This window comes from Cryptomeria japonica, chromosome 7, assembly GCF_030272615.1.
Source record: "Cryptomeria japonica chromosome 7, Sugi_1.0, whole genome shotgun sequence".
NCBI lineage: Eukaryota > Viridiplantae > Streptophyta > Pinopsida > Cupressales > Cupressaceae > Cryptomeria > Cryptomeria japonica.
In genome coordinates this window covers 96810499-96823693 of record NC_081411.1, presented here as the reverse complement: position 1 = coordinate 96823693, position 13195 = coordinate 96810499, and the positions used below count along the sequence as shown (strand labels likewise).

Here is a 13195-nt window from a genome sequence, read left to right as displayed (position 1 = left end):
AATTTTTTTAATGTTTTTTTTATATTTATTTTTATTTTTTCTGTAAGTTTATTTTAGCTATGAAATGAATCTATCTAAATCTGAAAAACACACTTGGAAAATTTTGCAACCCACAAGTTAATTTTAGAATTATAAATTAGGTTTTTTGTGAATTCAACTCTAAATTTATATAATTCAATTGGAAATTCAATCTATGAGTGCAAATTTGAAAGCTAACATCCATACAAATCAAATGTGAAAATGAAAAATTAGAATTAAGAATGAAATATATTGGTTTCACCAAAATGTAATGGTATAATTTGGAAGTAGGGTTTCACCAAGTAGGATAAGACCACCAATTACCCAAATTAACCAATACATTAAAAGGACGATGGACCCTCAATAGATCCAACCTCAATTCTATTAAGAAGAGGGTTGAATACTGATTGAGGTCCTTTTTCACCTTTTGTTTGAGTTGAAGTTATGTTTGAACTAGGTTTTGAATTGCAAGTATAAAATCTATAACAAACAATGAGAAATTTAAATATAATGATGAAAACAGTGTTATAAAAATCAAAGAGAGTTGTAAAATAAGATCTGAGCAAGATAAGAGGATCATAGCTTGTACCTAGAAGTCGAAGAAAAATTGTTGGGATCAGGGAACTAGGTGCCCTGGTACTGGCTGAACTAGGATGAAACACCCTAGTCCTCGATGAGTGCCCTGGTGCCTCTACAACACCCTAGTCCCAAGGTGTCTCTAGAACTTCTATGAAAGGCAATTCACCTCTCGTAATCTCTATGTCAAACAAAGGTAAATAATTGGACACTTCTAATGAAATTCGAACTTCAGATGCAGATGAGAAAGTCTTGTCCAAACTAGAAAGCCATCAAGCAAAGGAGTCCAGTGTACACATCTCCATAATTAGAACCAAATCCAGTTCTCCAAAATATGTATAGTAAAATATATTCTTTGTACCATTTATTCTTCCCCCTATAGCATCTTTTATGCAATCAGTTGATTCCTCCAATGTAATAAGTTGATTTCTCCAATGTAGATCTCGTTTAGAAGCTTGAAATTGGAGAAGCATTCATAACTTCTACAAGACAAAATTTCCAGAAGAAAGATAAGATCATTGAAGATCTCTTGTTAGCCCTTCATTTTGTTGCCACTAAATGTCAATTAGATCTGGACACCTCTTCTATAGAAAAATGCAAAATATTGATCAACTCTTTGACTAGCCATGTGGAAATGATAAGAGAAAAATATGAAAAGGAAAAGGTCGATGATAAGCAAAATCTTCTGCAAGAGTTCAAGGCTAAATGTGAATCTGTACCTCTACCTCTCTTAGCTAATCTCATAGGACCAATCTTATCTAGATAACAATGACATATTGTTTTCTTTCAATCTTTAGTGGTCGGATGCCACCAAAAGTATTATGGATGAAATGAACATCATTGAAGCTAAAATCTAGCAGGCTCAACAGAACTTCAAACTGTCAAAGGGACAATATTATAGAAATGAAATTACTCTTCCCTTTAGAAAATTGAGATATTTTAGAAATGAAAGCATCTCGCTCTTTAATCATGCTCTCTCTCTCTCTTTCCTCCTAGTTCACTTATTCTAATCCCGACTCCATCATTGAAGCAAAACAACTACATGCATCCCTATTAGCACATGTTGAACTTCTAACATATGTTCTTTCTCACTGGGATATGCACAAGGATGCCTGGACTACCCATGCTAAGAGCATCAAATATTCCTCCAACAAGCATTGATTATCTCCCTTCGGGGGAATTTTTTAGTCTCATTTCACTTTTTCTTTTTACCCTTTGTCATTGTTGTCAAAGGGGGAGTAGTTAGTATGCAGTAGTATCAGTAACATTCATGAGTATTTAAAACTCTCTTTTATATTATTATTCTTAGCAAAACTTTTACCATATAACTTTAATGCCATCAATGACAAAGGGGGAGATTGTTGACCTATTTGCCATTGTTTTCATTGATGTCATAGATTTTATATATATCTATCTGGTCTATAATGTATGTATGTAGTTCAAACCGGTTATATTACTTTTCACATGCATGTTTTCTTTATTTTCATACACATAATTTTTATTCCATTACTCTACCTAACTAGAAAGACTATATTTGAGTCTAGTCCCATCTGGACATGATGATTCCACATGTCTCAAGATGCTTTAGATCTGGTCCTATTTGGATATGCTACTTGTTAGAAGCCGACTCTACATAAAGACATTTTGGTTGGTGTTATGTATTGGATAAGTCTTGTCTCACCACTTTTGAATAAGCCGACTTGTCATGTTAAGCTTGTTGTTGATATAAATATATATTGTGACCTATATCATGTTAAATGTGTGTGGTTGTTGAAAGATAACTACTTTGTGTACTACATGCAAAGAATATTGTGAATGTGCATTGTGAGTAAATCTTGTATAGTGAATAAAGAAGAAATACTTGTGTACTGCAAAGGAACTATAATCTATGCATTTGACAGATGCAACTACAACAATTCAATATTGTGTAACTCATGTTCTAGCTGTAAGACATCTTTTGTTCAGGACAATGAATCCAAACCAATAGTGAGCCAAACCGGCAGTGAGCCAACACCCTTTGTATTGTCTAACTAGTTGCATATTACTCTATTCCTAAGAGAATCTTCTCTTTGTAGTTTTTCCCATATTGGGTTTTCCATGTACAAAATTTGGGTGTTATGTGTTATGTCTCTTTTGTTTACTGCACTTAGATTATGTTATGTCCTTAATTAATTAGAAGTTTAAATAAGTTCAAAGGAATACTGATTCACTCCTCCCTTCTTACAATTATTTTTATTCATCAAAGCAAACATTGCACCATCTTCTTCCTATACACATACCCTAGTGGAAGGGGGGAAAAATCAAGATATTGGTCTTTTTGTCTCTCTAGATCCTCCTTCTTCTCCTAGAGCCTATCTTAGTCATCAAAACATTTGTAGACAAGATGATGTTATGCATTTAATTCATGACATATCTCCACACATAACATTAAGAAAAAATGAGGCCTTAGATGATAAGGATCTTCCTTCCCAATCTATTAAAGAGGACATGCATGATGATAGAAAGGAAAGATATGCTTTACAAGATATTTCTTCTTCATCTACTAATTATTTTTGTCCCTCTAAACATTCTTACACTACAAATTTCAAATAGATTCATTACAATGTTCCTCCCCCTACTCAATTGAGAAATTCCTATAGGAGTGGCTATAACATAATATCAAAACAAGATTTTACAGGCTGAGGACTTAGAAAATTTTAATAGCACAAAAGGCCTAGGACATTATAATGATTCTTCTATGGATCACCTCCTTACGATTCAAGACTTTAAAGATCATCTTGCAAGACAAAGGATGCATTAAGAGGCTAAAAGGGCTTCTTCTTCAAAGACTCCTTTTTGTTCATTTCATCAAACTCATGATCATGATGCTAATGATTATCTGGGTTTTAAAGAAAGCATACAAAAATTAGTTGATAATGGAACTGCTAAAATCATTGAAGACAATCCTTTTTCTTCTAAGAGTCTTGTCATAAATCTCAAAAGTTGAAATCAACACCTATTGATGGTGAAGAATAATTAGCAACTAGAATCTTTTGGAGATTAAAGTATGGTAAGAATGTTCACAATCTTGGTCCACTTACCCTTTACTTTTCAACTACCAATGATGTGGTTTTACCAAATTTTAGATTAAAAAACAAAATATCAAGCATCTTGTCCATCAAGTTTGCACATATTTCAATGCAAAGTTAAACGAAATATTGTAATAATGTTAATCTCTTTTTTTGACAAATTTTAGAAAAATAACACAATGTCAAGCATGTTGACCATCAAGTTTGTGTTAAAGTGGATCAGACATATAAGTAATTTTAATTTTGGTAATATAGTTCTTATTTACAAAGGTCAGCTATTGTACGTGCAAGAAAATGTTTATTGTATGTTATTTCAACAATTTTGAATGCTCTTGTTATCATATTAATTTTACCTTTCACTTCCACGATTGTCACCTTTTGTTGTTGTCGACGTGCTATCTATCACTGCAATGCCCCACTTCATTGACAACATATAATTAGTTATATGCAATCGGTGATCCAAAGAGGAGTCAAGACTCCTTGTGGAACTGACATGATTCCTCAAGGATTCGTGACTCCTATGTGGAGCACGTCAGCACATATTACAAATGCAATACCCACTGTAGACACCCAAAATTGTCATGTCTAATTAAATAAATATTTTATTTATTTAATTATCTAAGCCTAATTCTTCTATTAATTAGATAAATCCTTATTTATTTAATTAATTCATTTATCCTCTTCTAGCCTTATTTCTCATTTAAATAAATACATTTATTTATTTAAATTATCCTTTTCCTAAATTAAATAAATATTTTTATTTATTTAATTATCCCATTTCTTCTATTAATTAAATAAATCTTTATTTATTTAATTAATTCATTAGCTTTTTCTACACATGACACATGTCATTCATCTCTTAATTCCTACACTACCTACCCCTTTCATTATTTTACTATTTCTTCTACCTACCCTCTAATCCTAGCCGACCTCTCTTTTTACACCTCTCAATCTTAACCCTCCATTTCTTATTGTGTCTTCTATTTAAGGAGATGCTTCCTTCATTGTCAAACCCTAATGACTAATCTTGAAGACTTGGCTACATTACAATCCTACTTGCAACCACATTCCGTTCTTTGTTGAGCTCTTGTGCATATTAAAATCTGAGAGCAAATATATCAAGCAAGATCAATGGAGATAGGAAGAATGGAGATCAAAACCCTATTGGACATGTGATGGTATAATCTTTGTGATTTTGAGTTATTTGCATTGTCTTAGGTAATCTTCATATGTTATGGTGGATCTTTGTTGATTGTTAGGCTAGGGTTTAGTGGTTGGATTCATTTAGCCTTTCAATATTGTTATTATTGTTATCCATTTTCACCATATACACCCACTATAATCTCGTTGGGTCTAACATAACAAATAATTGGTCAACCAAACCGATGTGATAACATACAATAAATCGATAATTTGTAATATGAAATAATATAATTAATATTATGAATAATTAGTAACAGAACACTGTTACTAATTATTCATAATGATGATTATAATATTAATCATAATATTCAACCGATCAGTCTATATGTGATCAAAATAATAAGTAAAGATATATGGATAAATACAAGACAAATGTCTAAGACCGTAAGGCCAATTAGACATTTGGCCAATTAGACATTTGGTTTATCCGATCATTCTATCTATTTTAACACTCCCTCTTATCAAGGGAGGATAATCTTCTATCCTACAACACCTTATTATGATCACAATAGATTCATCTAGAAGAGAGAGATATATCACCTCATTGTGCACCCAATAGCTTCATCTATTGTGTGAGAGAAAGATATCAACTCACTGTGATATCAAAAGTTATGGCATATGAACGGATATCATGTCACATGATGTCCACCATAAATTTTTTAATGTAATATCCACCATTATGATTTGTCCACGGATATCTACTCAATCCTTTCCCCTATACAACACATAAACTAAAAACTTTTTGTGTCTTCCCTGTGGTGGAAATTTATAGTCAAAACAAAGCAAGGCGATAAAGGGAAAATACAAATCCTTATAATCCGTGATTTCTAAGTCTTTCGAGGCAGTTTCCTTATCCTCTCCTCTTGACTCTTCTCTTGACTCCTATGGTGGAGAGTGGAGAGTGGAAACCAGGTTAATGTTTCTCTGCAACTTCCTGCAACCTAGTGTCTTTATTGCAGCGACGTGGCGTTCTTATGTGCCTCAAAAATATTAATTTAACACGGAGAACCGCTTTCCAGGATACAAATAGGGGCAATTGAGTAAATATCTGTACAGCCCAGCATGAAAGGGGTTAATCAGAGGGTCGTGAGGACGGTAAGTGCATTTCTGGCTTGCATAATAGTGGTGGGAGTTGTGTACTTTGCTATTGATGAACAACTCCAGGCTTCCTTCACTCCGATTCTCATCAGGTCTTTATCCAGAATGCAAACGATCTTCCCTTCAGAGATGGACGATTATGCAACAGATCCAGATATTGTAAGATATTCTCACCTTTTTAATTCATCAGTAACTGCAATAGGCATAACTGACCTTAGTTTTTCGACAGGATTATGCCTGTAATTAATTGTGTGTTCGTTTCTTATCTTTAATCAGAAAGAGTACAGTGAAGAATTGAATTACAGTGATCTATCTCTGCCTCTTTTATAGGTTATATATGCAATTCAATTTCTCAATATCATGAATCACTGAAATAAATATTAATTCAAAAATAAATACAGATGATTTCACAAATAATTTTTGAAATTGCAAAGATATTTCAAATAGATCTAAAGAGACACAAGTTCTGAATCTTCTATAAGGTAAATTATTGAAAATATAATCTTCCCCTGTTTTTAGACAGGTGTACTAAAGATGTCTATGCCAATTTATAAGATTTCAATATAAAATTAACAGTTCACAAATAGGTGTGATTTAGAGCCTTCTATAAGGTAAATTATTGAAAATATAATTTTCCCCTGTTTTTAGACAGGTGTACTAAAGATGTCTATGCCAATTTATAAGATTTCAATATAAAATTAACAGTTCACAAAAAGGTGTGATTTAGAGCCCTGCACTGATTTACAGTTTCCTCTGTTTCTCGCAGCCTCCTTATAATTCATCAGATGTTACCGACGAGCTAAAAGTAAGCCTTTCAAAAGCGGCGAACCAGGAGAAAACCGTTATAATCACGACCCTGAATGCGGCGTGGGCGCAGAACAATAGCATGGTGGATTTATTCCTGAAAAGTTTCCACATCGGTAACGGAACGGAAGCGTTGTTGAAAAATTTGTTGATTGTTGCCGTAGATGAGAAGGCATTCAATCGCTGCCGGGAAATTCATCCGCATTGTTATCTGATGAAAACAGAGGGAATCGATTTCTCGGGAGAAAATCTTTACATGACTCGAGGTTATTTGAAAATGATGTGGAGAAGGCTTCGTTTCTTCGGACAAGTGTTGGAGCGAGGATATAATTTCGTTTTCTCGGTAAGTTAAGTTTTCATGTTCGTCAAGGGTTTGGAGAAAATTGTACAGTAAATTTATATCATATTTCCTGATTTTTCATCAGAATAATTCAGATTATATTATTATCATCCAGGATGCGGATATTATGTGGTTTCGAGATCCCTTTACTAAATTCTCATCCAAGGCAGACTTCCAAGTAGCATCAAATCGTTATAGAAGGAAAGCAACTAATCTCTACAATAAGCCCAACGCAGGATTCATGTATGTTCGCTCCAATGAAAAGACAGTTGATTTTTTCAACTTTTGGTATCGATCCAAGAAGGTTTATCCCCGTAAAAATGAGCAACAAGTGTTGAACATACTGAAATGGAATGAGTTCAGACGCAGGCGGCTTAAATTCGAATTCCTTGACACTAAATATTTTGGCGGGTACTGTGAAAGAACGAAAGATGTGAACTCGGTTTGTACCATGCATGCTAACTGTTGTGAGCTCGGATTGAAGGCCAAGGTTATTGATTTGAGAAACACTCTTTCCGACTGGGAGAAATATAAGCAACAAGAAAAGCTAGGTAAAGGCAAGGATGTGCTCTGGACATCTCCAGACGCATGTCAGAATTCCTGTCGCCGATGAAGACTGTTTTAATATTATCAGTATCATTTAATTTTCCTAGAACATCTGCTCCTAATTCAAAGAAATTGGGGAAAATTCTGAACTATTCATGTGTAATTAGGTTAAAATCATCTAAATTATAAGAAAAAAATTAGTGTCCCACAAATTCCACCATTGATTTTGTTACTTTCCATTTACAATTTTCAAAGAAATCATATTGATAACTTCCTGAACTGGAATGAACAGACGTGTCTGTACAGTGGAAATCTGCTGTAGACGTCCCCACGTTTATGTAGTTTTGTGGGATTCTCGTGAAAGTATTCGTAGTTATTTTTGTTGATTTCCATTTTCACATTTTAGAAAATCAAATTAACTACCACCTGCCAAATTTAAATACTTGTTTGCATCCAATTTAGACTTTTCATCAGATCACAAAAAAAAATCATTTAGAGCAAGACCAACAACAGACGCATTGTGTCATGTTTCTCTTGATGGTGTAATGTTTTGGGTTAGTACAAAGTTTTAGTGGGAGGAGTATTTAGGAAAATTGACAAATCAATATGGTATGACAATCTTACTATTGCATTTTGTGTCTTTGTATTGACTTAGGCTTTCCAATTCAGCTGAAGAAGTTGACTTAATATGACATTTTAGAAATGTATATTTATGCAAGCTGTTAACAATTTAGTAGAACTAGGAATATGTGATAACTCTTAACAATAAATGTTTAGTGAAACAAATTCAACCATATAAGAGGAAGGCATTTGCATATGAATACTTTCATATTTCTTGTTAAGTTATTACTAAAGGGTAAAAAGGAGTACTTAAATCATATTGAACCAATTTACAAGTACAAAACAATAGTATACACAAGGGAAAATCCTATCAAATGATCCAACTATCTCTAAGAAATTTGTTTGAAGCTCTTGCATTCACGAAGTATACAAGATTTAGAAAGGAAGGAGAATTGAAAGAGTCAATAAACTTATTGAAGGAGATGCATTCAGTAATATTTTGTGACCTCCTAAGGCCCTCCCATTACTTGGTAATTAGAGTCTTGTGTCTCCATGGTCATATTGAACGTTGTTATTCAAATTTAAAGCATTATTTTCACTATCCCACTTTGTAAGTGGGTCTAATATATTGGACTCAAGTATGAAATGCAACCCTTTAGATCATTTCGGGCTTACTTGGGGTTCTTAGAAGCTTTGGAATTTTCACCTTGCGAATTTTGGGAACATTCACCTAATAAAAGAAAGCACCCGAATCTTTTAGTATTTGATATTTTTTTAATTAAAATAAATGTATATTTATTGAACACAAATAATGTTTTGTTATTAACCAAAAAATATATTATATTTATTATTTTATTTTTATTTTTATGATCATTAATAGTGGCATTTTATTAATTAAGACTAAAAGGTACATCTGCATCAAAATTTGCCAAAAACAAACCGCTTCCCCAAACCACCCACAAAAACTGTCCAAACTGATGGGGAGGCTACTCAAAGAGAGCTAATACCTTGTTTAAGGGCAGTCAGATGTTGTCCTAGTGGGCTTCATGCTTTGTTCATATTGTCTTCTAATCAATTTGGACACCTAAGCTCCCAAGGAGTGCTCCCAATCTAGATGTGCTCACTGATTGCTCAAGCATGGTTGAGATTCACTAGGGTAAATCCAACCTTACACTCTAAAACTCCTAACAAGTGCTTGCAAAGGTTGTAGCAAGTGTTTGTAATGTTTTCCAAAGTCAAGAAATTGGTTTTGAGTGAGAGTTTCATTCTTTTCCCTATTGCTCCTTCCTTTTCCTACTTTCTAGACCTAGTAGCTCTAGAGCCCCAATTAGCCCTACCCAACCGGTTTTTGTGGATATTCTCCCAACTTCTCCAAAGACCCACACAAACTCTTTCTTGATCAGGATACCCTTTTGGAGGTAGTTTCCAACTTCTGAATTTAGGAATCTAAGTTTGACCGTATAGGTACGAAACCCTAGAAATGTTGGTTTTGGTTTTGGGCTTGTTTTGGTCTTTTTCCAAGGTTTAGGTGCCTTCCTTCATCTGACACACCTCCAAATTCACAAATATGTTCTGCCACACATCACTTGTTCATCCCAAATACTCTACAACTCCAACCCTACTCTTTCCTACAAACACTTGCATAATCTCATTCATATGCTAACTGGGCTATGACTGAGCTCGCCTAAGAAATGATGATCATTGGCCTTTCAATGACCTCCAAAGAAAAATTAAAGTTATATACACTGTAGAAAGGTTCCATGGCTCGATTCCGAAGGGTTATTGAGAAGAACTCAAAGGACTTAAAGCTAGAACCATGTCTAGGCCTCTCAAACCCTTACTCAGACCGAGAGCTTACAAAATGAGAAACTCAATTCAAACCTACAAATAAAATAATCAAATTGCTTCCTAAGCACTAAAAGAACATGATCAAAACAATAAGAAAGTTACAACAATGTGATAAATCCATTAAGTACAGATTGCTTCTCTAATTCTTAATAAAATGTAATGCAAAACTTCAAAATTGGTCTAAAAATGTATTCCAATCTAATCCAGGCATTGAAAAACCTCATTAAATTATTCTCAAAGATTTAATATACCATTTTTGGCCTAACTAACTCTCCATCGGTTTCCTAACCAACCCTTTGCACAAAAATGCAAAAAGTTGCTCAACGTTGCAAAAAGTTGTCGAGCAACTTTGACAATTTTTGCCAAAAAGTGCATTTTTGCCTTACATGCTTAATTTTCTCCTCCAAACCATCTCAGATGACCAAAAACCATTACATTGACATGTCCCAATGCCAAAAAAGTCCATTCAAGGCATTTTTTTTTCAAAATGTAAGATTTTGCCATTTAATCTTACAAGGTCTTACAAGCCAAAATTAAGAAAATGCATTGTCCTAAGGACATTCAACCTACTGAAATATTAAAAAAACATATTAAGACCTAAGAGAAGAATATTATTCACCACTCCAAACCAAACTATGAACAAACACACCAAAATGTAGAAACTGGTCTGAAAACTAGGTGCTCCTACACAATACTCCCCCAAAGAAAAGAAGTCAAGTGACTCCTTGAGGTAGCAAAGAAAATGGAACTCAATTCTTAGAGAAGTTTACCTTAGGTATCCAAGTAGCTTTTGATGCTGGAAGGTGTTTCCTCTTGACCAAGTACTCCATGTAGGTGTTATGCCTTGTTTTCTTCAAAATTCTTGAATCTAACACCTTCTCGGCTTGTGGAATGGGTGCAGCTAGTAAGGGTGGATCTAAGTGTGCTTGAGAGACTTATAAAACTCTACTATCTTCTGCTAGAAATGTTCCCTTATACTACACCAAATTAGCTACATTGAAGATTAGTGACAAAGCCATATCACCGGGTAAGTCTACCTTATATGAATTGTTGCCATACTTGGCCAAAACTTTGCAAGGACCTCCTCTCCTCATCTGAAGCGTACTAGGGACACCTTTCTGATGTCTTGCCTTCTTCAAATGAACCATCACCATATCACCAACAAAAAATTGGATATCTTTCCTTTTCTCATCCACCAATCTTTGATCTTTTGAGTAGTGTCCAATAGGGCTGTCCTAACATGCTCATGAACCTCTTACATTGATTGGGCCATGTCCAAGGCATCTCCACTCTACTATCCCATCTTTCCCACATCTCTGAGCTCCAAAAATCCTCTTGGAAGAATGTCATACACCACTTCAAAAGGACATTTATCGGTAGACCTATTCAAACTATCATTGTGAGCAAACTCAACTTGATGGATGATCTAATCCCAAACTTGACCATACTCTTTTGTTAGGAACCTAAGTAGGTTCCCAAGTGTTCTATTAACCACTTCAGTTTGACCATCTGTTTGGGGATGATAGGCTGAGCTGAAAGACAAATAGTGCCTAATTTTTGCCAAAAAGTCTTCCAAAAATGACGAATAAACTCTGCATCCCTATCTGACACAATGTTGATAGGTAAATTATGAATCCTAATAACTTCTTTGAAAAATAGGTGAGCAATATGGCTGGCATCATGAGTGACCTTGAATGGATTAAAGTGAGCCATCTTACTAAACCTATCTACTACAACATAAATGCTATCAAAACCCACCACAAAGTCCATACTTACACACTCCCATGGCCGGTTGGGAATACGTAAAGGTTGATAAAGACTAGCATTAGAAGATGTACCCTTAGCTCTTCAACAAACCACACTTTTCATCACATATCTTCTGATATCTCTTTGCATCTTAGGCCAAAAGTAGAATCTTTAGACAAGTTCCAAAGTCTTGTTCAAACCAAAATGTCGACTCAAGCATCCATTATGTTTTTCTTGCATCAATTTTTCCCTCATAGACCCTCTAGGCACACATACCTGCCCTCCTTTGAACAAAAAGCCATCTTGCAAGGTGTAATCTACATATTCATTGTGAAAATGGTTTCCAAACCCTTGGCAAACCTTGTAGGCATCAAAAAAATCTTCATCTTCTTCATACAAATTCTTGAAGTTATCCACTCCAATGCTTTTGAGTTGCACTTCTTGCACTGTTAGTAACCTCGTACTCAATGCATCAGCTACCATTACATTGTCCTTTCCTGTACTTGCTGGTAAAGGTATATGACTACAAATACTCTACCCATTTAATATGCCTATGGTATAACTTTTCTTGTGAATTAAGAAAACTAAGAGCTTGATTATCAGTTTAAACCACAAGTTCAATAGGTAGCAAATAATCTCTCCATTTCCTAAGTGATTGGACAAGTGCGTACAATTCCAAATCATAGGATGAATACCTTTTGTTTGCATTGTTGAGTTGCTCACTGAATAAGGCAACTAGTCCAATTGTCTTGACTCAAAACTACTCCAACCGCTATGTTGCTTGCATCACATTCAATTGTGAAAAGTTTGTCAAATCTTGGTAGGATAAGTACCGGTTGCATAGCCAACTTTGTCTTCAAGAGATCAAAACCTCTTTGTGCTTCCTTTGACCATACAAACTTGGTTCTCATACCTCCCTTGAGTGTCTCAAGCATGGATGCACATATTTCACTGAACCCTCTGATGAACTTTCTATAAACTGAGGCAAGCCATGGAAACTTCTCACTTCACTTGTTGTCCTAGCTATAGGCCAATTGATAATGGCTTCCACCTTAGAGGTATCCATGGTTAGTTATTTATCACAAAGTTTTTTGAAGACAATCTATATGATTAAAATGCACATCTTTAAACTTGCTAAAAATTAAGATGTCATCTAGGTAAACAACAACAAATTTACCAATGCATTCCTTGATTACTTCATTCATGAGTCCTATGAATGTGCTAGGGGCATTTGTGAGTCCAAATGGCATAACAAGCCATTCATAGAGTCCTTCTGTAGTCTTAAAGGTTGTCTTCCATTCATCACCCTCCTTTATTCTGATTTGGTGGTAACCACTCTTGAGATCTATCTTTGTGAAGTATTCAGCACCCTTAAACAACCCATCAA

The 13195-nt window shown here is 34.6% G+C and overlaps 1 protein-coding gene across 1 annotated transcript; it reads left to right on the top strand.

Moving 5' to 3' along the window:
• The first annotated feature begins 5685 nt into the window (after nt 1-5685).
• Nucleotides 5686-7897, top strand: LOC131073446 (uncharacterized protein At4g15970). The gene is made up of 3 exons (XM_058009882.2): nt 5686-6122; nt 6730-7110; nt 7223-7897. Exons 1-3 carry the CDS (start codon nt 5928-5930, stop codon nt 7718-7720), a joined length of 1074 nt encoding a protein of 357 aa, XP_057865865.2. The 5' UTR covers nt 5686-5927; the 3' UTR covers nt 7721-7897.
• Nucleotides 7898-13195: the final 5298 nt, after the last annotated feature.

Bases quoted from the DNA above. Each gene is read 5' to 3' on its own strand.
- LOC131073446 (XM_058009882.2), top strand. From the start codon at position 5,928: ATGAAAGGGGTTAATCAGAGGGTCGTGAGGACGGTAAGTGCATTTCTG. The intron at 6,123-6,729 runs GTAAGATATTCT...TGTTTCTCGCAG, and splicing joins ATGCAACAGATCCAGATATT to CCTCCTTATAATTCATCAGA. The intron at 7,111-7,222 runs GTAAGTTAAGTT...ATTATCATCCAG, and splicing joins GATATAATTTCGTTTTCTCG to GATGCGGATATTATGTGGTT.